This window comes from Netta rufina, assembly GCF_964035555.1.
Source record: "Netta rufina genome assembly, chromosome: 10".
In the NCBI taxonomy this organism is placed as follows: domain Eukaryota; kingdom Metazoa; phylum Chordata; class Aves; order Anseriformes; family Anatidae; genus Netta; species Netta rufina.
The window spans coordinates 8,622,501-8,648,584 of NC_140133.1; the positions used below are offsets into that span (position 1 = coordinate 8,622,501).

The following is a 26,084-nucleotide window of genomic DNA, read 5'->3' on the forward strand; positions in this document are numbered from 1 at the left end:
GTTCCCAAAGTGAACCCCCCCAATGCTGCCCAGCCCACAACGCACCACAAGGAGGGGGGGAAATAAACCCAATAAAACACCCAGACACCTACACAAGTGTCAGACAGCCTTTAGTGGCAGGCGGAGAGGTGCTGGTGGCTCCACCTGTGAAACGCTGTGGCCCCAAAAGGCCCGGCCCTTCACCGAATGTGCACCATCTCCTCCAGGAAGGGGGTTTTCATGCAGCCCGTGCACAGCTGATCCATCCAGAGCGGAGCCTCGTGCTGCAGGGGGGTGCGCCGCGGGTAGAAGGTGAAATTCACATCGTAGTTCAGCAGGCAGCTGATGGATGCCATGTAGATATCGGAGAACCGCACCAGCCGGCGAGAGAAGTAGGTGGGGTTGTGGAAGGTGCGGAAGATGCTTCCGAACTGGGGGTTAAACAGGTTCTTTGTCAGTGACCTGAGAGAAAAGACGGAGAGCTGTAGGCAGGAGGCACTTACCAGGCTCCTTCCCTGCACCCCACCCAACACAGGGCACCAGGGAGGTGGTGCAGGCCACCAGCTGCAGCAGCCGTTTCCCTAAAATGGGTTAACAAACAGACCCAGGAGCCTCTGAGAGCCCCTGAGCAAGCAGGGCAGTCACTCACCTGATCTCCTGCCGCTCCTTCATCCACTCCAGCAGTACCTGCTTCGACTCCGCGTCCTGATACATCTGTGGAGACAACAGCAGCACACACCGGGTTACATCAGTCCTGCGAGCCACACCTCAGGTCCCCCCAGTTTCCACCGTAACTCCTAAACCCACAGGGCCTCTGCACCACCTTCCTTTGAGCAGAACGGGATGCTTTTTGAGAACACAGGCAAAATAGTGTATCCTCTGATCCCCACACCAAGCCCCAGTCTCAGACACAGAAAGCACACTACCCGCCCTGCTCAGACAGGAGCTCTTTACCTGCATTCTCTCCAGCAGCCCCGTCAGAGCCTGCTGCCAGGTCAGGGAGTGCATGTACTGCTCCGTGTTTATGATCCGAATCTCTGTCTCCAGTTCAGGGACTATGGCTCCAGTCCTCCAGCCGTGACGCAGCATGAGGTCCTAGAGGTCAGGGTGAAAAAACAACCTCAAGTTCAACACGAAGACTGAAAGCTAAATACAACCCTATTTCCTAGAAGAGTGGTCTGTTCCCATCGCAGATCCTCAGGGGACAGGCCTTCTAGCAGTCTGGTTTGGGTCCTGCCAGTAACACCCATCTCCCCGGCACCAGGATCAGCTGCATGAAGCATCCAGACATGAGGGATTCACATAAACCGCTCTCAAGTTCACAGACCAGCAGTTGTTCTTTAACCACAAGTACTTCAGGAGCCCTTTCTCCAGTTTCCTTCTGCGTGATGGCAGAGTGAGGGTGCTTATGTCCTGTAAGGGTCCCAAAAGCCACAGCCTGCAGAACACCAAGCCCTGTGTGCCAGAGACACGAGCACTCAGAGCAGGGCGCTGCCTTACAGACCAACACAACCACAGCAGCGGTGTGGGCTTGCTGCCACCTTGCTGCTCCCCTCCTCAGCCTTCTCCTACCCCTCACCAGCCACAGCCCTGCCTCACGCATGCTCTCCTCTTACCACAGGAGCTAATTTGGTTGCACTGCTTCTCCCCCTACTTCAGTAGGGCTCCAACAAGCTTGCTCCATCCTTGCTATTCTCTGCACAGTCTTTTTCCCCCACAGCATCTCCCTCCCTTTAGACAGGCTGGGATGATCCAGGCCTTCCAGGCCAGCAACAAGGTTTTCCTCCAAAACACAGTCATGACAGAGGTGCAGAACTCAGGCAACACACGCCTCCTGGGTGACCAACTGTCCATAATCCTCAGCCCAGACACAGACAGATCCCTCCTGATGCAGTGCTCATCACTTAAAGCCCCGCTGGGGATCGCACAGAAGCACTGAGAGCAAAGAGAGCGCTTTTTACTCACCGCAAGGTCGCTGTACAAATGGTCACCAAAGTAGAGCACCTTAGATCCACGCCAACCTGTCAGCCTCAGAAAGTCAAAGAGATTACCCTGCAAGTAAGAGGAGAACAGAAATGTGGGTACAGGCCAAACACCTTCATCCTCACTGGTACTGGGCAGCCACCTCAGCAGCACTGTCCATGGATGTGCCACTGTACCATGGCATGCTGATGTGAGCACTCTTGAGACGTCAACCTGCTCACTCCCCCACCTTCCAAACCCACAGGTTTCTATTCTTCTCCATTGTATCTCACTTTTTTTTTTTTTTTAACCTGTGTTAACAACCTCCCTGTGTATCCCTCAGCCTTCCTCAGGCTACAGAGAAAAGCCAGAAATTTCTTATGCCCCAATATACAAGGGGAAGTTGTGTGCGCTAGGGCACAGCAAGTCAAGGGGACTGCACGGACCAGGAGGCAAGAGAAGGAGGCAGCTGAGAGACCAGAAGTGAACGACACCTAAAAGAGAAAGGCCTGACTGCTGGACAGGAGGAAGCCTGAGTGTTCTGGGGATAGGAGTTGCTGGGCTCAGGTAATGAGGATTTCACCTCACAGGCTGCACAGAATCACAGAATGTGAGGGATTGGAAGGGACCTTGAAAGATCACCCAGTCCAATCCCCCTGCCATAGCGGGGACACCCAGATCAGGTCCCACAGGAACGTGTCCAGGCGGGTTTTAAATGTCTCCAGAGGAGACTCCACAGTCCCCCTGGGCAGCCTGTTTCGGTGCTCTGTTACCCTCACTGTAAAAAAGTTTATTCTCATATTTAAGCAGAACCTCCTATGTTCCAGCTTTGCACCCACTGCCCCTTGTCCTATCATTGGGTGTCACCAAGAAGAGCCTGGCTCCATCCTCCTGACACTCACCTTTACACATTTATAAACATTAATAAGGTCTCCCCTCAGTGTGGGTGAGGTGCACCTTCTCTTCTGAGGGAGCTGCTAACCCACTGAGAAAGTTTGCACATGGGAGAGAGACTTTCTATGAGTTCCCCTTGCATGTTCCCAGCTCCTTTGACAGACCCGCTGGACAGGCCAGAGGTTTCTGAACAGCACTGCCCAAGGACATGACCTACTTTTCTACCACAGGTCAGGTCCCAGCTACTTGACCACAACCTCACTAATAGATTCTTCCCGTGGGATCCCACAGCTCACATAGCCAGGAACAAACCGTCCTAAAGCCAGAGGCCGCTTTTTCTCAGGGGACAGACCAGCTGCTAGGAGAACACCCCAAGGCAGCAAGTTCAGCAGAGCCCATTCCTTGATGCTTGTCTTTCAGAAAGTGGAGAAAGAGGGGAGCATGACTTTGTGCCCTTTTTGATCTCCCTTTTTTCTTCATTCTCTACCCCAGAAGTCACCTCAGTGTGAAACCTCTCCTCACTTACAAAGACCTTCCTAAAAGTGCTGGGCTGTCTTTTACAGCTTTGTTAGCTCCTGCCACCTTTTCCAATCTTATGCAAAACGATTTGAAGTGAGATGTGGATGACCTCTGCATACACATCAGATTGCAGACAGCTCGGGACTAGCACACTCTCGGGATCCCCTCCAGGACAAAGGTTTCAAGACTGGAACATAAGAAAAGCCAAGGGAAAAAATGCAGCTATCAGTCACCCTGGGTGATGTCAGAACAGAGCTCCTAAGGTGACGTTCACAGGGCAGGGGGTGTCCACTGTGTCTGGCCCCTGCTACACACACAGAGGATGTTCTCCTGCTTCCCCTTTTCACACAGACTGGGCAGCAGTGAGGAGAAACTCAGCCTGGCAGAGAGAACTCAGCACAGATCATCCTGTGCAGAAAGCAAGCACCCAACACCCTAGGATAATTGCCCAGCTCTGCCCTTTTCCCCTGCCCTGGGAAACCCTCCATCTCCAACACAAAGACCAGCTGGGCTGGGTGGAATAAATCACTCCAGTTATACACCTTTCTGAAGCACCACCCACACACAGAGCTACACAGAAAACCGTTTCAGAGCTGCAGACAAAAAGTTTTCTTCTCAGACAGCTCCGTCACACCTTATTTCAGCTCTGCCTCCTGCAACTGCAAAGCTGTGACTGCTGGGAGTGCAGCCTTTCCCACACCTGGCACCATCCATCTCCCACCATGCTCAGAGCTCAGTTTATCACACTGACAGGCATAACACACCTTGGGAGGGCTTTCTGATATACCAAGACACCTTATCTTAATGTGCACATCCCAGCAGGAGCTGAAAAGACTTTTCAGAGGCTTGCAGATCCCAAGGCTATTGCTCCACAACATGCTGAGAGACATGCTGAAAGCATGCTGAAACCATACAGGCCAAGCAAAACCCCCCTGTACACGGCCAGAAGGCTTCTCTCACTGCCACCAGCCAGCACAGCACAAAGCCTAGAGCATGGCTCCTTGCAAGTGCTCTTTAACTTTTCAAGGATCTATTTTTCACTTTTCAAACATCTACAAGTGATCTACAGAAGTGGCCATCATTTTCTCCCTACCATGAGCTAAGCAGATTTTCCTGTTTTCTCATTATTTTCAGGCTTTTCCAATGACTTCCCGAACTGCAAGTGTATTATGAGTCCCCAGACTCTTGCTTCATATCCCTTACACATCCAGGTCACTTTACCTCTTTGTAGATCTTTCCTTTCTCCAGCTGATTTATTTTGTCCCACTGCAGCGAGCCATTATCATCCAGTTTTCGAAAAGGTCTGGAAAAAAGAGGAGAGATGTCAACTTCTTTTGATTTTTAATGGTTGTAACCCAGTGACTACAACATTCAAATTGGAAAACTTATTTATCTAGATAACAACTCATGATAAAAACACCATATGAGAAGTGACCTTCAGGGCTTTCTGCACTCTTCTCAGGAAGAAAGCGTGAGAGGGAAATATCTTTTCAGACTGCTTCCATTGACTGCAACCATTTTATGCCAATGGTTAAATGCCTAATACCAAAACAAGACTTCCTCTGAAGGTGTAAGGCCAAGGCTTTGTCCTGAAACGCTCTGTGTCCTGTTCCAGCCAGACCACCCCCAGCACAGCAGAGATTGGAATGTCTTAATGGGATAAAGCAGGCTGCAGAGTGGATGGGAAACAGTCTCCATGCTGATCTTGGCAGCTGACCTGAGGTGCCCACTGTTGCTCCTGAGGGCTTGCCTGGTTACCTTCCACTCGGACAAAAGAAACAAAGGCCTCCCAGAGCACAAGTGATCTCCAGGGCACACCTGCACTTCCCCTCAGAGAAAGCACTCCACAGTTGACTACAGCTCACCACCAGGAGGCTTCCCCTCACCTTGGATGAATGTCCCTGCCATTCCACTGGCTTATTATGTGAGTGGACCTTAGGCACCACGCAGCCATATGTTTTAAGTCCTAGAGGACCAGATCATTGTCACTCCAGGCCACATCTCTACAACATTTCACCCAAATCCCATGGACAAAACCCTTACTGGTCAGCACGAGTTTTAAATATAGTTCATAGATTTACTCCCGCTTATGGTAGTTGCCTGGGAGGTGGGCAAATAAAATACAGAAAGAGAAAACAGCAGTCCTCTCCCTCAAGGGCCAAATACAGTAGTTCCTGGCCAGTTGTAAATTGAGGCAACAAAGCAGGCACAAGTTCCCCAAACCAATAAACAAAAGAGCAAAGTGAGGATAGCAACCTGCCTATCAGCCAGCCCCTTGGCAGCTCCTAACTGACCACAAAACCCAGCTGCCACGTACAAAGACTTCCAGAGCTGCCAATTACAAAGCAGCATATATCCACTAACTAAAACCACGGATATTTGCTTTCAGAAACTGAAGAAGGAAAGATTTTGGCACACTCTCAAGACCTAGTGCCAAGAAACAGCCAGCTGTCATACATACCGTTCCATTTCTTTTCTTTCTAAAGATTTAAGTGCGCTAATACCCCTAAAAATCCAAGTTAAGCCCAGGCCACAAAAAAAATGTTAAAGCTCTGGATAGCTAGTTTTAAATACATGCTTACTCCTCGGCATTACCCATGTGATCTACTTATTCCCAGACTGGTAATTTTTTGTTGACTAAGATGAAAGCCTCAGAGAATATCTGAAATGAGAATGGAAGGCTGGATATGTACTGGATCCAAATTATACTTAGGAAACTATAAATAACTCTTCAGGAAGGTAAGAGGAGCCATTCACTCCAGGTACCGGGGCCCAAACCTCAGGCCCACGTGCAGCACCGCAGTATTGCCTTAGGACACATACTTCCTCCGATCAGTGAAGAAATTGGGTTTGTCGGCTTGCACAATGACCATGTCAAATAAGTCCCGCCAGTTCTTGCCAACCATGTGTTTCATTCCTTTGTCCCTAGGGGAAAAAAAGAACAGAAATGTTAATGGAACCCTTTTCAGCCAACATTGCGTCTTCACAACAGTCTGTCCTAAAACTATTTTCATTTCGGAAACAAAGAAAAAAGCACAGAGATTTCTGAGTGCCACTAGGGTGTCAGATTGCATGGAGGATTGATGTAGCACTTTGACCATTTCCAGGCGTCCCACCCTTTCTCCAGCTACCAGAGGAAGTCCAGAGAAGTCTGTGATGCAGCACAGCTGCCAGAGTTTGAAAGTGGCAGTTCTGTAACACTGTGGCCAGTCACAGACTAATAGTTTCTCCAAGAAGTGAAAGTTGGTGGTGTAGAAAGCGGGGTGCAATGTTCACCACAACCGGTTCCTCTAGAGTGCTCTCACCACTATTGCCACAAAACTCACTAGCGTACAACTTTCAGATGCTCAGAGGACAGACCGCACTGCAAAGCTCTTGCTGTGCTGCGGTGATGCATCAGTGGGCAGTAATGGTACTCACACAAAGCTAAAGGGACTGTTTGTAATGAGGAAGAGTTTCTTCTTGTGGTTCACCAGTCGGTTTAGGACAGCATAGATTTCGTCACCGTGCAGAATATACTGTTCTATATTGGAATAAAACAGACATCCATCAATCAAGAAATTTTGGCATAGATCATGACCACATTTCTTAAAATAAGTAAATAAAACCAAAACCTAGCCCCTATACCACTATGGGCTGCAAAAGGACTGAGCTAGATCCATCTCGGGTAGGGCAGGTAGTGAAGCACTACGGTGGTAAAATGGGCTTCCTCATCCTCATCAATCCCACCTAGAGAGATTAAAAAGACTGAGGAACTGAAAAGGCTGGCGATTAAGAGGGTTGATCCCAAACTGTCACAATGAGCAGGCACAGCCATTCTGGGCCATGTTCCTACCAGGATCTTTCTTTCCTATGAATGGAAGCCTTGTTAGTCTTTCTAGACGGTGCCTTTGCACATTCACACCATGACAAGGACTGTCAACCCCTCACTTAAAGGCAGAAGGAAAACAGAAACACAAGCAATGAGGTAGCTCTCTTTTCCGTTACAACAGATCCTCCATCAGACCCTAAATATAACCTGGTCCTCAATGCCACTCTACCCATAATCAAGTATTTTATTCATTTCTATGTCCACCTCACTCCTGCAATTGAGTGTAGGACCTATGCAGCAATCCTATGCAGAATGCCATGTAGTATAAGACACAAAATAGATCTGGCACCAGAGCTCTGCTTAAACTCACCCATATCTTTTTCAATCCATTTGTACATCACTCCTTTCACATGCACATCTCTAATAGCATCCTAAAGAAAAGGATAGGGAAAAAGTTTCAGTTTTACGAACAGCATTCCTGCTTCCCAACATGCAAGTTTATTGCCACCACTGAAGAGCAATACAGTAATGACACATCCCCTCTTCTTGTTGAATGAAGAAATGCTACATTGACACAAAGCAGAGGACTTGTACAGCAAGGCTCACTGACATGCTGAAAAGAGCACAGTGATTAGTCAAGCTAACACAGTATAAAGAGAAAAACCTCAAAACCTATCTGGCTGGTCTTGGGAATCTGGAGAGGTCCCAGACAACTGGAAGCCGGCAAGTGTTGTCCCAGTTGTCAAGAAAGGCAACAAAGACAACCTGGGTAATTACAGGCCCATCAGCCTCACTTTGGTGCCTGGTAAAGTTATGGAGCAGATTATTCTGGGAGTTATTGGAAACCACTTGAAAGCCAATGAAGTCATTGGTCACAGCCAAGGGGTTCACAAGGGGAAAGCCCTATTTAACTAAAGTAGTTTTCTTTTATGACAAGGTTACCCACCTAATTGACCAGGGGAAGGCAGTCAATGTAATCTTTTCGTATTTCAACAAAGCTTTCAGTACTGTTCTCTCACAGTATCTTTCTGGACAAAACACTCACTTTTCAGCTAGTCAAGTACATTATAGGGTGGATGAATAATTGGCTGGTGGGTCAGGCCCACAAGGTTGCACTAAATGGGGTTACATCAAGCTGGCAGCCAGGCACTAGTGGGGTTCCCCAGGGCTCTATTTTGGGATCAGTTTTCTTCAATGCTTTCATAAGTGATCTGGATACAGGACTTGAATGCGCACTAATTAAATTTGCATGTGATACTAAATTAGGAGGAGCTGCTGACTCCTTGAGGGTGGAGAGGCCTTGCAGAGACATCTTGACAGATCAGAGGGCTGGGCAATCACCAGCTGCATGAAATGTAACAAGACCGAGTGCTGGATTCTGCACCCCTGGCTATACAGAGAGGGGGACAAGAGGCTGGAGAGCGAGGAAAGGGACCTGGGGTTCTACTGGTCAGCAGGTTGGACAGGAGCCATCAGCATGGCCGGGCAGCCAGCCCTGTCCTGGGGGTCTGAGGCACACACAGCCAGCAGAGGGAGGCACTGGCCCGCTCTGCTCCGCTGGTGTGGCTTCACCTGTGGGTGGGTTTGGGCACCACTGTATGGGAAGGACATCAAACTGGTAGAAAGTGTCCAACGGAGTGCTACAAAAATGATGAAGGGAGGGCAACACGCATGGGGAGCAGCTGAGGGCCCTGGGTTTGCTCAGCCCAGAGCAGAGCAGGCCGAGGGGAGGCCTCATGGCGGCCTGCAGCTCCCTCACGAGGGGAGTGGAGGGGCAGGCGCTGAGCTCTGCTCTCTGGGGACAGCAACAGGACCCGAGGGGACGGCATGGAGCTGGCACAGGGGAGGGTCAGGCTGGGGGTTAGGGAAAGGTTCTGCACCCAGAGGTGGTCGGGCACTGGGACAGGCTGCCCAGGGCAGTGGGCATGGCACAGAGTTGCTGGAGCTCAAGGGGTGTTTAGGCAGAGCTCTCAGCCATTGGGTCTGATTTTTGGTGGTCCTGTGTGGAGCCAGTGGTTGGAATTCACAGTCCTTGTAGGTCCCTTTCAACTCAAGATATTCTATGAGAACACTACTTCCTTTCTGCTCCTGAAAACCAGCACATATTTATGCCCTGTTACCAAGGCAATCAAGACTGCATAACTCCCAAACTGTTTACTGCACCCAAACCTCTGTGGCTCAGACCTTAGCTAGCTTTACTTCCTTATGCCTGTGGAAGTTCTGCCAAATGTGATCCAAAGGATGGGAGCATGGCTGAAGTGAACAACAGAAGAAGCAAGCACCTGTGATTCCTATGGGCTTCCATGAGCCAGGGAAGGCTACCAGTCTGAGCCCCAGGTAGCCAGCGGGCACAGAAGCGTATATGATGAGTGCAGGAGGGTATTTTTTTTTGCCAAAATGGAGCTGCCCACTTTTCAAGATGGTTTTCAAGTGAAAACAGATGTTGTTAAGGGTATCCAAATCTCCTCTATTTTCCAGGCCAGAGGCCAGGATGCAACATATTTTCGGACACACCCAAATGAGATTTTTCACAAGTCTCCATCCAATGAGATATGCCAGATACACAAGACCATTTCCAGAGCAGCAATACATTTTGCAGTGTTTGCATATGTTTTCAAGGTACCATTTTCATCCATGACAATTTAGACAGGTAAGCACAAAGACTGCCTCTACCCAGGATGCTTAAATCACTGCTACACTGAAGTGCACTCCTTTAGGAGGTGTCCCTTCAGACTGCAATCACCACTGCCATTCCTACAGCAACGCTTGCACACAACACCCACCACACAGCCATCTGGTCTCAATGCCATGCTGGTGAAACATGCATGTCACCCCAAAATCATTTCCTTCAAGGTAGGGAGAGAACCTGAGTTTACAGTTTAGGTGAGGGACAATGAAGGAGGAAGAGGCACCTCTGCATGGTGGAGTTTTAGGAGTCTCTTTTCACAGTTTGGATTTGAATGGTAAAAAAGGCAGAGGTCACATCTCATTCACCAAGAGACTGCCCTATTGAGCTATGAGACAGAAAAAAAAAAAAAAAGAGCAAGAGTGCTAAAAAGAAAACAACTTCCTCTTGACCAGCACTGGCACTAAAAGCAAGCAACGCCTAGGATTTGAGTCAAAACTACATTTACAGAGCAGAAAGATTCCAGTGTGCTCTTCCCCCCCCAAAAAATAACAACAAGAAAAAGGAAAGGGGAAAACTGAGTTTTCTGCAGGTAAAATCTTAATAGCCTGAGGAGGTGTCAAACAGGGCACAAAGATTCCTTCAGAGGAAAGCAGCTTAAGCTTTCTCACTTTAAAGATGAAGTGGCCAAACTGGTGCAGCAGGACTACAGGTTTACATGCCAGCTTCGGGCTTTACCACTGCCTCGGGGACTGCACTTTTGACTCAGTACAGCGTCTCTAGTATTCAATTTGCTCCAAAATGCACAGCACTGCAATTAGGATTACCACCAAGAAGTACGGAAGAGCATCAGGTTCAAACATGTCTTACTTAACCTACTGGGAGCCTGCATTGCAATAACCGGGGTTACGCAAAGACTGACACCTGCCTGTGTAGGCAAAGGATCTCTGTGCTCATGCCCACAAAGCTTTTCTTTGCACTTGCACTGCAAAAAGATAAATTCTGCAAAAATGTTTTTTTATCCTCATTGTCCAGAAAAATAACAAGCTGCTCCGGTAAGTTCCCTCCTTCTCAGTAAAGATTTCAGGCATTGGCGCAGATTTTCTGTTGCATCTCTTTTCTCTGCCTACCTCAGTCACTCCTTCAGGAACAACCACATCCCTCAGCAAGGATGCAAAGACAATTGCCAGGATTAGTGCTCAGGAGCTTGAGGACTTGAGCACACTCCTTGCCCTGTATTGAGTTTATGTGAGGCTATGGCATCCACCTGCCTGCTCTCAAGACTTCAGCTAGGAACAAGTCCATTTTGACCTCAAAAGAAGGCTCAGAAAACCTCTGGAATCAGCTGTGTCCCCTCTTCTCATTTTCCCACCCCAAAAGGAAAAACAAAAACCAACTACAACCCTACAAACATGTTCAGCTCTTATGGGAAACTGGCTGGCATGCCCTTATCAAGCACAAACAGCAGGTCAGAACGTGAGCTGTAATCCTTGACTGCAGTGAAGCTAACACGGTGGATCCTTATCACAGAAGCAGCAGCATAGATGCAGCACTTCTCTCATAAGAAGCCTGAACAGTGTATGGACGGGCTGCTGCTGGAAAACGAGCATAACATTCCCATGAGGTACAATCTCAAAATCCCACTCTATGGAAAAAAGCATGCAATAAGGCCTTGGCTACCAGGGCCTACACCTCATCTGTCAACAAATGTCACCTAGGACAGCAGTCTCAAGCTCTTACATCTTGCCTCTATCATTAACTAAGAAATCAAACAGTACTCCGCTCCCTCAGTGGTGACGATCCAGTATAGACCTTTCAAGTGCAGGAGCGAAGCTGTTGGGCACCACTTGCACCCTGGAGTAATGCACTCTTGAAAGCCACAGTCATGCACAGAGGAACACCCCAAAAGGATCAGACTACTCTGTGGATGCAAAGGAAGTTGGGGTGGATTTTCATAACAGGCAAGGGCAGGTTTTTCATGACAAGTCCTTAAAAAAAAGGTAAACTGTTTGGTACGTGGTCAGAACAAGCCTCTTTGAAAAATGAGATATTAACAGGAGAACAGAGCTTACCACTCTGCAGAACCAGAAAACATTTACGCAAGCTTTGTGGCGTATTTCCCACGGAAGAACCTTCAACCTAAATGGCCAAGGCACTTGTGCAAGAAATATGTACAGCAACACTAAATCTGTAGCACAATCACATACCTAATGTTCCAAAAACACAGCTCTGAATATTCCCTGGCAATGCTCTGATTTAAAGGAGCAATAACACAGTCATATTAGACTACTCAACAGCAACCCTTAGGTTTGGATACTGCAAAGCTCACAAGCAAAAGAGCTCACAAATCTGATGTTGTATGAGGCAGTTGACATTTTACTTACAGATATATCCTTGTAAAGATGGACCTGGTCAAACTCAATGCCGTGAGTTATGAAGTAATCAATGACTGAAGAGAGCAGTGTCATTTCAGGAAGAGAAAAAATGTCCATAAATTGCTTAAGTGAAGGACCCTGGAAAAAAAAAATAAAGGAGATGCATTGAACCAAAAATACTTCAGGAAAAGAAAAAGCAAACCCAGAAAGCAAACCCTCTTCATGCAGGACCACATGGAAGATGTTCTGGACTAAGAAAAACACTAAGGTGGAAATAGACAATTACATCCAGACCAAGTAATAACTCACCTTGCGTTAGGCAAGGCTGCAGCTCTCCCATATATTTGCTATTTTCTTAGCCTAACAATACACTTATCAGCAGATCAACAGCAAAGTTTCGCTCCAGAGAGGGCACCCAACACAATAAAGCTTGCTTATTCAGCATATACCACCTGTGCAGAGGAATCTGGTGAGTCTCACCAGTAAACTGAAATCAAGTTTTTCATTTTTCATCACTGAAATGCCAGATCAGCCAAGGGAACAGTTATTAAGATCTTGTATGCGAATAGCAGTTTGGAAAGTAGACCTCTCAATGAACCCAGTCATCAGAGGTGCCTGGCAATCCTGCCATATAACGCCCACGCATGTGAGCTTTGAGCAATCCATGACCAACAGTTGTAAGTCTCTAGGATAATACTGGTCCACATCAGAAGGCATTTATTATAGCTGTGTGAAAGACAGACATCAAAGCAGCATCCAAGAGATCACAGACGGTACACACGGTAGAGCACACAGAGGACACACGCTGCCTAATACAAGGGTAGAACAGAATACCAGCACTAACTAAAGGCAATATTGGGGCAACACAAACTGGGATCAAGAAACAAGATGCAAAAGGGCAAAGGAATAACAAACAGCATTTTGCCTGGGGTCTGTTACCAAAAAAAGCTGTGATCAAAAGTTATGTCACTATGCTGAGGGTTATACAGTTTCCAGCCAGCCAGCAAAAGACAACTTGACCTACAGCAAAGAGGAAACCCTTTGGTTTGGGCCACTTACCAGACAACCTTGTAAAATGCAGATAACAATCAGACTCCTTAGTGCAATTAAGCAAAAATCACTGTGTGTCAAGCCAAGTCAGATAAGAAAAGAAGTATTATCACTTCACAGAGTAAAAAGTCACTAGAAATTTGACAAAATAACAGGCTGGCAACTGAAAGCCATGTGTCATCTGTAAAGCGTTGGATAGATTGTGAACCTGGACTACCCAATCAGTGGGGAAACAGGGGAGGATCTCAGTCAAGAAATAAAGTATATAAACTGTGTTATGGAACCGGTAGGTGCACTGTTTGCCAGATGCCCACCACTGCAATCATGAATAAAAATGCTGCTTCACTGAGATCCTCACCTGAGCCTATGTCATTGGCCACAGAGTATTTGTCAAAGCAGATGTTCCTGTTACCCATACCCAGGTGGCTCCATCGGCATGGCACACTGAGGGGAACGAGGTCAAAGATCCCTACAAAAGCATCACTCCACACCAGTTGCACCGCGCCTGCTGACACCAGAACTCATCTTAAATCGGATGCTTTCCCACTAATGTGTTAGTGGCACAGACTGAGCAGACATTGCTGGATCAAAACTCCATTATGTATGTACCTCTGTTCTCTCTGGGATCCACCTGTTTGCTTATAGGGCTCATTGCATTTTAGGAGAGGAGATTCGGGAAGAATAAACTGCCATCCCCTAGCCATTTCTGTGGCCAAATGAGTATTGAAAAATTCATTGTAACAAAGTCATTTTGAAGTGACTGAGCAAATGCACCTCGCTGAGGAAGGAAGGGATTGGAACTCAGCAGGTACTCCTTTGCTCTATATCATGATCTGTCTGTAACGTCATTCTCGAAAACAGAATCTGCATACAAAATGCTGTTCAAATATGTTGCTTTTACAATGCTTTTTTCACCCTGCAGCATTGAATGGGCTCCCTGCAGTGAGACGAAAGTCCCTTCCATCCTTTTACAGGGAAAAGCAACAAATGAGATCCTTCAGCAAGGAGAGCTAGGACAGGGTATCTTCCTGATGCTGATCTCCCACAGCTGCACACATACATCAGCTCTCGCACTGTCTGCCTCACTATAACCCAGAGTCCCTTTGGAATTATCACCTGAGGAAGCACAGCGTGACTCTGCCAAGTACTAACTACGGGACAGAAGAAAACACCTAACTGCTTTGGTACTTACAAGGAAACACATCAAGGCACCTTGGCACGAGCACCTGGTCACAGCTTGAAGATTTCATGTTTGTATTTATTAAAAAAAGAAAGGTTAAATCTTAGCGAGTTTGCCAGAGGCGAGGAGAGCTGCAGAGCAGAACGATAATCAAGTGCAGATTACAGACAGATATCAAATTCTAAACAGAAAAGTTCTATTTGAAAACTGGAATCAGCACTGAGCTATAAGCAGTGTATATGCTTATCCAGAAGGCAACTGCTCAGATTAATTGTTCCCGAGAGAGAAAAATCAAGAAGTGACATTGCTGAAGACTTCACACAGCAGACTCAGAGGGGTATTTACCAGAGGAAGCCTGCCTTCTTCCAGCTTCCCCATAGGCAACTGAACTAACAAAGGTCAAGAAACAAAGCAAGTCTTGGGGGAAAAGGATGTGAATGGCCCCACTTGCCCATAGCACTACACTAGGCACTTGAGGAAAACAAATCTCTCCTAACTTCCTCTTGCTCAAGCAACCGAAAGATTTCCACAGCTCCTACCGATAGAATTTCAGTCTTTTACGGTGACAACTTTTCCGCCTCAAAAAGGAAACAACCATGGATGAGGTGCACTGAAGAGATCTGAAGAGGTACGGCAGGGATCACTTTCACAAAGGAAAAAACCCTACCCAAACCCAAAGAATTAAAGGCATTGCAAGCACCCTGCTGGTACACACACAACCTCCCTCCCCCACAACTCAGTGCAAACACTATCCCTGCAGGCTGCCCTGGTAGCTTGGGAGCTGGATTTGGCAAAGGAACAAGCAGGGAACATCTCCCTATCAGTCTGCAGAGCCATTCAGCTCTAGGCCAATAGCACTGGTGTTCAGAAATGCTCTGCAGATGTCTTTCACATGCTAAACTGCTAAATAACCTCTGGGGCAAATTCCCACTAGTACAAAAACACACACTGCAGCTCAAAAAACACACACTGCAGCTCACCAGATACCACGCTTCTCTGAGTGTAAGGGAAGCTGGAGTCCTTTACAAGTTCATACAATTCACTCTTTTCCTATCTGATAAGAGAGTTGCTGCTTCACGGCAGTAAAGGGCTTACAATACCTTGCCGTAGAAATCGCTCATCTGGTAGAGAGGGATGTGCTGGGTACCTCCATAGAGCTCGATTACCTCCTCGTCTGGCACTGGTTTGAGGCCCCTAGACACAAAACAACAGGAACAGCATGTCAGTAATCACCAGCCTGCAAAGAGCTACAAACTGCAGAGAAAGGGAAGACAGGGACAGACAGGCTCGTTTCTAAAACTCACACATTTCTTTTGCATGGAAGAGACAGCCAGAGAGCCAGACAGCTCCACAGCGCTAAAGATTCACATAAAACCTTCCCCGAGACATTTTCCAAATACCTTGTTCGTTCCTTCAAATTAATTGAGGGGCTTTGTCCACATTCCAGTAGAGTTCAGACAGGTTTTCCCTCTGTCTGCTGTCAGTCTGCTGGCAGGACTGCCCCAACAAATAGGCCCCCTGGCCTGACTTTGGCAGCACTGGTAACTGTAGTTTTGGCAAGGTTGCTTCTATGAGGTTTATCACCATTAAATGCAAAGGTGTAGGAAAATAAAAGCTTCCTGAAAAAGAGATTTCCTAACTACTCGGTTTTCCTTAGCAAAACAAGTCCTTCACTAACAGACCATTCAACAGGAATTATTGTTTTCCCCCCAGAACCACAGCTAGGGCTAGTTGTATGGTCCTTATTGTTCAGCCTTCTGACTTCTGCAGGTTTTGCCTCTTGCACAATCTGTGACAGCTGTTTAGTCAAGCAGTCAGCAACTTTCTCTCTCTCCTTACCTATTCTGTCAAGGTAGAGCCTCTAAGAAGTTAAAAGTCGCCTAAGTTTTGCTCAAAAGCAAAGGCCAGTTTAGGAAAAAGACACTTTGGGAGGAATAGTTACAAAAGGACACTATGAAAAAAAAAAAGTTTAAAGGCATTTTTCACTAAAAATCTCTTTCTAAAGCTGCAGTAAAATATTTGGTAGTACCAACCCTCTCTCCCCTCAAATAAAAACCTAGCACTCAAAGAAGCCAATTCTCTCTGATTATGAAATTCCTTTCTTAATATTCTTAGAGTGTTTACTGCAACTGAAACTTAACAGCAAAAGGGCTAAGTTCAAAAAAAAAAAAAAAAAAAGCCATTGGCTTCCATGCTAAGGAAATACAGCACAGATTTACAGCTTTGCTACAGATATCTATGATTTACTACCTCTAACACATCAAACCCACTTCGCACTGGGGCAGGGTCTTCTCTCAGTCGCCTCCAGCCTGTTTTTGGAGGCACCATGTGGAAGCAGTCCCTTTGCTCTGTGCTCTTTAATCATTTATTCTAAACCACATCCAGCTCTCCTTGGAGAACAAGGGAGGAGATGGGAAAATAGGACAAGCTGGGCCAGAAACTAAGCCCAGATTCTCATGCATCATTGCTTTAGTGACATGCCTGCACTGCTTATTTGCACATCCACACCGCTCTCCTCTTAGCTCTGTGACGAGGCAAGGCATAGCACCGCTGGATACGCTCCTGCTCGGAGAAGACAGGCACGTACGCAGACCGTACAGGGGAGTCCTTCCCTAGTTGCACTGTTTACTCATAGACAATAACCCAGCCACGCTGCAGCTGCAACTCAGACATTATCCACAGTACACGACCAGATGTGTCATTAACCATTACAAAAAGCTCCAGCTCTTCCCACCTACACTTGGCTTGAAATCCTTGAGAGAAGTAACTCCCTGAAATTATATGCCAGGTAAGCACTTGAAGCAAGTAGAAACAGGATAAACCAGACGAGACCATACTTTGCACATAAAAAAAAAAAAAAAAAAAAAAAAAAGCTCATATATCATGAACCACGATTACTCAGATTTAGTAATCTACACCTGCATATACAGGCACGTAGAAAATGATTTTGAGAACTGACAGACCTATATGCTGTCCCAAGCTGGACATAATGGAAAGCATCGATCTTCATCAGAAGACTCTGTGACAATGGATAGATATTTACTGTTAGAATCAGGTGGGTTTACACTGAAATTTTATTGAACTTTCAAGCTGCGCACAAATGTTATATAGAAAATAAATGTCAACACAAATATCCCACACCTATGTATTTTACACTATACTTACTCCCCATCCACTTTTACACAAACTGATTCAAACTGTGACCTTTTAGAAGCCTCTCTGGCAAAAGACCACCTTTCCATAAACTGAAACACTGCTGCCTGTTACGCTCTGACAGGTATGCAGCTTGTGGACAAGGACACAGTTGAAAAAAAGAAAGGGAGAGGACAATGTTTCTGTGCCTCACACAGTCTCCTCTTATCTCCTTTCCAAAAGCACACACATTCCAAAGGAGCTCTGCATGCACAAGAGATCAATTTCTCATCCCCTTTACGTTAAACAGAACTAAGGGGGCAAGTCTTGACTTAGAGCGCAGCTGTACCCAGTCATTGTCTTCACACAAGAACCCTTCCCTACGTTAATTCTTGCCCTCCCTAAACGAAATTTAAGCTAAGATGCTCACAAGCATGCCAGGCTAGTAACAGTGGAGCTTTCTTTGAGGTTTTCATACCAGGCTCCCCTTCGTGAGAGATTTCTTGCCCCTGCACCTTTCTGAAACCATAATACAAGTTCTCCATGCACAGAAAACAGCCTCACACCAATCCAGTATCACTCTGCAAATAAAAGCAGGACGCAGCATCAAACTGTTTGTCCTGTTCCTAGCATAGGGTGAGGTAATTGATTCCACAGAGCATTCACAACCTGCAGGCACATTCTTTTATCTCTACACCACATCGGTGCAGCTTGTTACACTGTAGGCAGACCTCCCACTATTTTGCAAGGAGTGCAAGCAAATATGCTGAAAGATTGACTTGGACAGGCACTACCCAGGTTTTCATGTTTTAGAAGCTCTGATCCCAAGAAGAGAGAATTCTCACCCTCTGCTCACTCAAAAAGTATTTTGCCTGGCTGGCCTCATCACCTCTGTGTTCCTCTGATATACCAGCAACAGACTTTAACAGAAAGAAATTTCAGTTTCTCACAGATTAACTTGTTACATTATAAAGTCAGAGGCATGAGCTATCTGCTGCCATTCTGTCCCCTCAGTTAGGACAAAAGACATGGGAAAACTCTACAAAGTATTTTCTTCATTTCCTCCTTTACCCTCCCCACTGCAGAGCAGCACACACGTTGCAGAGTGTACTGCCTGAGCTGAACTTGTTCAAAGCTCGACATAAGAAAAGCTACTGCAAAATGAAGCAACTTTGCTGCTCTCCCACCTGACTGCCTGGCTGCAGCAGCCAGCATGACATCACTGGGCATCGGGCTTTCATGGAATGGGTCCAAAACGCTGAAAAAGGGTTAAAGCTTGCGCTTTGCTCGCCTGTGCTCCTAAGAAGCATGCATCTCAAGTAGCTTGGATCTTTTTCCAGGCAGTCCTATTATTCGGGGTGGGGGGTGGGGAAGGCTTCCTAAAGGGCTCTCCTGACAAGTCATTTCTATTATTAGAGCAAGGCATAATGCCTCTGCTCCTGGCAAGTACTTGCTGGAGATGCAGGACTGAGGTTTGTTGTTTAAATTTCCTAAAAGACAGAAGCGATCACGCAAACATGCTAAATTTTCAATTAATTAGCTTGTGGAAATAACTGACTTAAATTGGCAAGGCTGTTTACCAGAGGTCTTTGCTAGCACGTCCCAGGCTGCTAGAGGCTATGCAAACATAAGACACCTTCGCCTTGGGATGTTTGTAAGCAAGAGCCACCTACGCAGCAGAAGGCATAAGCACATGGACTGATAGGCTGGTGATCAACGTTATTGTAAACAGTGACAGAAAGCATTTCCACTAAAACCAAAGCACAACGGAAGACAAAGCCCAGGAGGCTGAACTTTGTACAGCTTACCTTTTGTACATCATAGTGAAGTCCACGTATGGCAAACCCTGGAATGTAGTCGTACTTCCCAAGCCCTTCTGGATACTGGGAAAGCAGATGGCAACATCGTAAGAGACGTAAGGATTGCTTATCAACAAAATTATTTCACCTATTGAGCTGGCTTATGCCTACCAGCCCTCTCATCTCAGGCATAAACTGACTAAGGAACATATGGACTTCGTTTTGCCCCTTCAACAAAGCAAGTGAGTGGAGAAAGACAAAGGATCAGGAGCCTCCAGAATAGTTCCTCTCATTTAAGGGTCACTAACAAAAACTTAACAGATTCACTCAGGCAGTGAGGAGACTTCTAGTATGCTTATTCAATGTGTATATTTGGAAAATCAGTGGCACCGCAGAGCTGCTCTAAAAGGAGATGGACATGACTAGAAGAAAACACACAGAGCAGACACCCTGTTTGCAAAGGTGGTTATTACTGGACACACCATACAGTGTTACACACATTAACTCGCACAGGTCAAGTCCTGTACAGCTTCAGTGCTGGCCCACACCTTGTTTATCCACCTTGCATACCACCAAACCAGAAATTCTGTGGGCACGATCTCCACAGTTAGGGAAAGCAGAACAGATACTATAGACTAAGGCTCCTGCTCCATACTTACAAAACCTCAGGAATGTAGAGCATGGTAAATTGTCCGACTGCAAAAATAATTCCAGATACAGACAAACCCTTTTGCAATCAAAGACTGCGAAATGTGAAATTTACCTCAGTAAAATGAGTCACTGCCACATGTGCACAATGCTGCATGGCTGGGGGGTCGCAAAGAGCAGTGAGATGAATTGAACGGAAATTCTGAGCACATCATTACCTTGAACTGTTCTATTAGGATGTCTCTGGCAGTGTTGAAAATCATAGAGTGCAGTAAGTTAGAATACTGTGCTAGTGTGTAATCGTAGTCAAAGCCATATATCTCCACATCGCCCAGGCTGATCTCATTGTTAGCGTAGATGGCGGCCGGGTTGAGGAGGCTGCAGACTCCTGGCGGAAGCAGATCTAAGAGGAGGGAAAGGGAAAGATTAGAGAAACTGAGAGGAAAACCAACATTTCAGCTTTCCGTTCTGGGCCTGGCAGCAGCAGGAAGCACCACGCTGCAGAGCAAAGGAGCACAGTGCTGCAGGCAAAGCCTGCCCCAGTTAGCCCACACACATAACCCTCCCTGTGAGAAAGCACACTGTGAAACCGCTGGCTGTCTGGCGATTGTGCTAACCATTTTAACAGTCAGACTGACCGTCTGCGTCAGGAGGACACAAAACAACATCGTTGGGCTCTGGCTTATCCAATTTTGACCAGCAATTTTCAAGTGTCAGATTTCTAGCTCACAGCAACTGCGTTTTCAGCAGGCTCACCGATGTGAAAGGCAGCTGGGATGCATCAGCAGGAAACCCTGTGCCCCTCGCTTCAAGTATGAGCAACACAAACAGGAGAACTCTCCTCCCTGAGGAACCTGGATTCCTTCAAATTGGGAATTCTGAGGTCTGCCTTTTGGCGTTTGTTCCCCCCAGAAGCAGCCAGACTTTGTGATTCTTCGGGTACCACTGGGGCATTTTTACATTCATTATAATGGATGGGATAAAACAGAGTTTTGTACAAACACCAACAAAATGTAAAACTAACAAACAACAAAAACGCACAAACAGGGGAAAAAAACAACCACCATTAAGCTCTGCTCTGGGAGCGTGTAATGCTGATAGCAGTAAGTTATCTGCTCTCCTCTGATAAGCAGCTGTGGAAACAGCTCAGCTGCACGCTGTTGGTCACTCCAAAACTGGGGCTACTGCATGTGAATAACGCTTTGCTCCACACACCACTGGGAAAATGGGGGTTTAGTGAGCCAGCAGCTGAACAGCCTCGATGTCCTTCTCAGAGCCAGTCCGGAGAGCTGAGCACTTCAGCTACACCACACCAGGAGGAGCAGGAACAGACCCTCTCCAGGCTTCCCACTCCACAACAGTTGTTCCTTGCAGGGCGACAAAAAGCAATAAAAAGAGGTCCCTGCAGTAGGTTCCCTACTCACATCCACATGGAGGGACAGAGAGGAGGAGGAGGAGACATTTCCTCCCCCTCAGAGACAGGTAATTTTCTCTTTGAATGACAGGCAAAGCACAGACATTTTCCAGGTCCTACACAGCATCAGCGGGTAGGATTTATTTTTTTTTTTTCTTCCCTTCCTACCTGAACTTTTGGCTTTTAGCAAGAGTCCCTGGGTTGGTTCTTTAGTGCTTCCTTGCTATAAAACCAAGTCTCATCTGAATCTAGAACAAAAAAAATATTAGAAAGTGATACCAACCATTCCCAATTAAGACTTTGCCTAAAATGATCACAGAATTTACAAAGGGTGCTTTAGGTAAAAGCCTGAAGTATATTTCCAAGCACTAATCTAAAGAGGCGACCAAAGAAACAGGATTCAGACATGGTAACGTTTTTCAGGGGAGAGATGCATTACAAAAACACACCCAACCCTCTCTCCTAGCTCCTTTTCCTACAGCCTTCAAGTGTGTTTCACCAGAGAATTACCAGGAGAAGGCAGCGCTCTGGGGCAGGAGGGCTGACCTGGGGGCTACACAGCGAGGAGAGCCCCGCTTCAGTCACTCTGCTGACAGCAGAGTTCCTGGAAGAGGCCGAGGACAGGGGATGCAATCAGAGTACTTTCCACTGGGACTTTAGAAGATAGGGAATGTAAATAAGATTCAGATGATCACAGCTTTCATCCTCTCATCATAAATGCTTCCTGCACCATAAACAAACAGACCTCCATTTCCTGCCCTCACCTCCAGATAACTTGTGGGAAGATCTTTTTTCTAAATCCATGTTGCCATTTGTAGGCTGTTACTATTTTCCTTCTTCGCAAGGAAAACAAAATCCTAATCACACTGCTGTGCAATATGCAGCTCTCCTAACGAAAGCACACGTTTCAATGGCACACGCACCCCACTTGCTGCCGCCATACCCTTACAGAGATCGAGCTCCTCCAGCATTCACCGCTTGCTCAAAGATTTACAGCACATTTGGTAGACCCACCGGATGAAGTCGTGCTCCTCCCTGCCCGCCTCAAATGTACGGGGCCCCTGTTGCTTTCCAACAGCCTCCAGGTGGGCTAATTCTCCTCCACTCAGACATTTGGTCACTAACTTGACCTCATGAAGGCCAAAGGAAGCCAAAACGCTTTGTCACCACAGCTTCCCGTGTACCACGTTCCCTACACACGCCTCCTGGAGTCTTCTCCTCCATGGCCTGTCCTCATCTCTGGAAATCCCCAGGTTCAAATGACTGCAGGGAAGAGCCTGTATGGGATTGTTTTCAATATGACAGCCCTTATGTGCCTGGCTTAATGAGCCACGTTTCAAGGTGTTTGGCTTTCTGTTTGTGTATATATTTTTATTATTTATTTTTTTAAGATAATCAGCTGGGAGGCTACAAACTGAGCACTTCATCGAGCCCCAGGCTGCTGACTCGGACGCGGTTCCCACGCGGCACATCGTCAGCCCGGGATCTTTGCCTCGATTTGCACGGCAATCGAGGTGTCAAAGCAAACAGACACCCACCAGAGCCCAGCCAGGGGGAAATGCCTTTTTATTTTTTTCCTTTTGCTTTTCCTCCGTAACGAGGGATTGCTGAAGGTACAATAAATGACAGCAAGAAGAAACAAAGCATAGACCAGTTTGGGTTATTAAAAAGGGCAATCCCAGCCACTTCCTCTGCCTGGGTGGGACAGGAGCAGCAGGCGGCGTGGCAGCCTGTCACTGCCTGCTCAGCACTTCTCCCAGGATGTATGAGCTCGGGGGGAACCGGCATGCACACAGCTGAGGACAGAGGGGAAAACCAACCCTTGCAGCAGACACAGCCCCTGGAATCTGCGCGCTTGCACAATTCGCCCCGATGTGCAACTCCGACGGTTTTAGGGAAGTGTCTGCACATCCCGGCGTACGCACGGCTCGGCACTGTCCAGCTCACTCCCAGCTACCGGGTGTGAGGGAAGCCAGCAGCCAAGGCAGACCGCGAGGAAGCGTGCTCGGACACGAGCCTTTGTTACAGCAGGGCGTAAGCACCAGGCGAGCGCAAATCTCTGTGGGGCACCGAGCAGCTGCTTCGGCTGGAGTCCCTTTGGGGACGCCCAAGTGCCTCTTCGCAGGCAGTAGCCCTCAGTCGCTACAAAGCACTAACCCTCAATCCCGGAGTGACAGCAGAGAAAGAATCAAATGCAGGTAATTAACTGTGAGCCACGGTCAGAGACTTCAGGACTCCACATGGCCCCTTCTGATCTGGAAAACAACCCGGTCGGAGGTGCCAGACACGTCCTGCGTTCTCCTCAGCTCCCGGGGGCACCGCCAGCGCAGCAGGAAGCACTCGCTTTCCCTCAGCCTCAGATCCACAGCATTAGGGAAGAATAACACGTAAAAGAGGCGCCTCATGCCTATCCCTCCCACCCTGTGTGCTCGCAGACCTCTAACCCTGCAAGCCTGCAGGACCTATCCATGGCCACTCTCCTCCACACCACGAATAAAAATTCCCTTTGCTCACGTGGACTGTTTTCTATAGACAAACTGCCCGTTTTTCTCCTTTCCATGCACCTCTTTATCCTTCTGAAGTGTTGTTTTGTACCAAGTCACAGCAATTCCCGCAAAGCACTCCAAAAAGCCCAAACAGATGCCTCAACCAAGAGGGCAGGCTTTGCCTGGGCAGACAGAAGTATTATTTTCAGAGCGCTAAGTTACAGAAGAACTGCACTAAAAGAGAGCTGAAAGTTACTCTGGAGCACTAACTTGAATTCACGTCATTATGCCCAAATATTTTGAGATTTCTCTCCAATAAATCCTATGCAAATCAACTGCAATATTAAGAAAATACTGTTTTATTCCAAAATAACATTTAAAAATCTTCACAAAGGCACTAGACGAATGCTCTTTATGCAGTTCTTTACTAGAAAAAATAAGTTACGTTAGGGAAAGCTGAACTTGGAAGTTAGCTTCCAGTTCTGGCTGCTATTTCTCATTTCTGTTCCCAGCTCAATCCAGTAGGTGCCACAACCTGCAGAACAGGCACACTCCCCAGGCGATCTGCCTGGCTCCCATTATCGCAGAACCAGGCTGCCTCCTGGCTTGGTAGAGATTGAGCCCCTTAAATCTTTGTGCCTGCTTGAGATTAGCAACACGAGCAGAATCAAAACATGCCGGACTACAAAAGCCACCTCTGCGCAAGTCACCAGCGTAGCGACCACACAGAGGAGCCATCCTCTCTGCACACTGCTGAAGGTGATGGGCACATGCTGCTGAGTGTGGCTTGCAAAGCTATTTCTTGGTCTGTACAACGTGAAAACAGCAAGGACTACCTCTGACCTATGCCCTCAGCATTACCAAAACCTACCCAAATTCTCACCACCTGCACTGCAAACTTCTCACCATGTCCAGCGGTTCTCTCACTTCACCACTCAATGCCACGTGGAGGCAAGAAGTTAGCAGTTCTTTCAAAAGCTCCTCAGGAAAGCTGATTTATTTTTAGCTACGTTTAGAAGATCTAGGAAAAAACACACATTTCCTCACAGCCAAACCTTCACTTGCTTCCCAGACCCACTGTGTTTCAGGATGGGATGTTTCCTAGAGAGCAGGGTTTTGAGCACTGCTTATTAACAGAGACTTGTCAGCCTTCCGTGACACTTCAGGCATCATCCAAAGCACCGCAAGTCCTGGTCAAGCCCACCACTGACACTCGGTCACCCTTGTCCTTCAGGCACACGAGGTGGAAGCAGCATTCTCAGATGCAATGAAGTCTGGCCTCGAGGGTCAGTCTCGCAAAAGGCAAGGGGCAGGATGAAAAGAATGGTGTTTCCTGCGCAAGATTTTACCTCAGCAGCACCTTTTGGCCTGGCTCTGGTTTCGGTGTCACCACACTGGAGCTGGGCAGCACACAGAAGGCAGCACCGTTGGGATCTGAAGCGGTGACAACATCTCCCAGCCCGTAGCCCAACCTCGCTCACTTTTACATCAAAGTTAGAGATGGGGACCAAAGGAGCAGACTGACGATGCCCCGTGTGGCACAGCGTGGCTGAGCCGCAGAAGCCACGATTAAACCCAGCTTGGGCCAGCTCCGCTCATGCCTCTTCACGGGACATTTTGCTCTGGGGAGCCGTGACTGAAACAAAGGGCTCAGCACGACGCCTCGTGAAGAGGCTGCTCCACCACACGGGCACCCAACCCCAATTTTGGGTTAAACAGAGATTAACAGAGCTGTAACTCCCCCGGGAGCTGCGTTTAACGGCACGACGCCTTTGTGCCGGTGCTTTCGGCGCTTACCGTACACCAGCTTCTTCATCTCGTGGTACCGGGCCCACAGGTAGCTCCTGGTGTCGGCCCCCTCGGCCGCCGCGGGCTGGCTGCCCGCCGCGGGGCCGGGCTCGGCTCCTCGCCTCGCTCTGCCGCCGCTCCCCGCCGGCTCCCGGGGCTGCCCGCGGCCGCCGTCCCCGCTGCCGTGGCTGCTCCCGCGGCGGCAGGAGGCGGCGAGGAGCCGGGGGGCCCGCAGCGCCGCGGTGCCCAGCGCTGCCATAGCCCCGGCCGGGCACGGGGAGCTCGAGGCGACCGCGACCGGGACCGGGAGAGGGAGCGGGACCGGGAGCGGCTCCGCCGCGGGCTCCGCTCCCCTCACGCCCCGCTCCCCGCCCCGCCCCTCCCGGCCCCGCCGCGCGTGCCGGCCCGGCCCCGGGCAGCC

General features: G+C 47.9%; 1 protein-coding gene across 1 annotated transcript; it reads right to left on the reverse strand.

Annotated features, from left to right (window-relative positions):
• Positions 1-93: 93 nt before the first annotated feature.
• Positions 94-26,040, reverse strand: NT5DC2 (5'-nucleotidase domain containing 2). Its single transcript, XM_084292786.1, has 14 exons — positions 25,673-26,040; positions 20,194-20,378; positions 19,337-19,411; positions 17,360-17,415; positions 15,497-15,590; positions 12,176-12,304; positions 7,536-7,596; positions 6,775-6,877; positions 6,178-6,279; positions 4,576-4,657; positions 1,945-2,031; positions 934-1,074; positions 629-693; positions 94-441 (listed from the first exon to the last, which is right to left on the reverse strand). The coding sequence occupies exons 1-14, from the start codon at positions 25,920-25,922 to the stop codon at positions 180-182; spliced, it is 1,692 nt and encodes a 563-aa protein (XP_084148912.1). The 5' UTR covers positions 25,923-26,040; the 3' UTR covers positions 94-179.
• Positions 26,041-26,084: the final 44 nt, after the last annotated feature.

Excerpts from the sequence above, each read along its gene's own strand:
- NT5DC2 (XM_084292786.1), bottom strand. The coding sequence starts at position 25,922 with ATGGCAGCGCTGGGCACCGCGGCGCTGCGGGCCCCCCGGCTCCTCGCC. Across the intron at positions 15,591-17,359 it reads CAGCTTGGGACAGCATATAG|GGGCCTCAAACCAGTGCCAG; the intron begins GTCTGTCAGTTC and ends TTTTGTGTCTAG. Across the intron at positions 442-628 it reads AAGGAGCGGCAGGAGATCAG|GTCACTGACAAAGAACCTGT; the intron begins GTGAGTGACTGC and ends CTTTTCTCTCAG.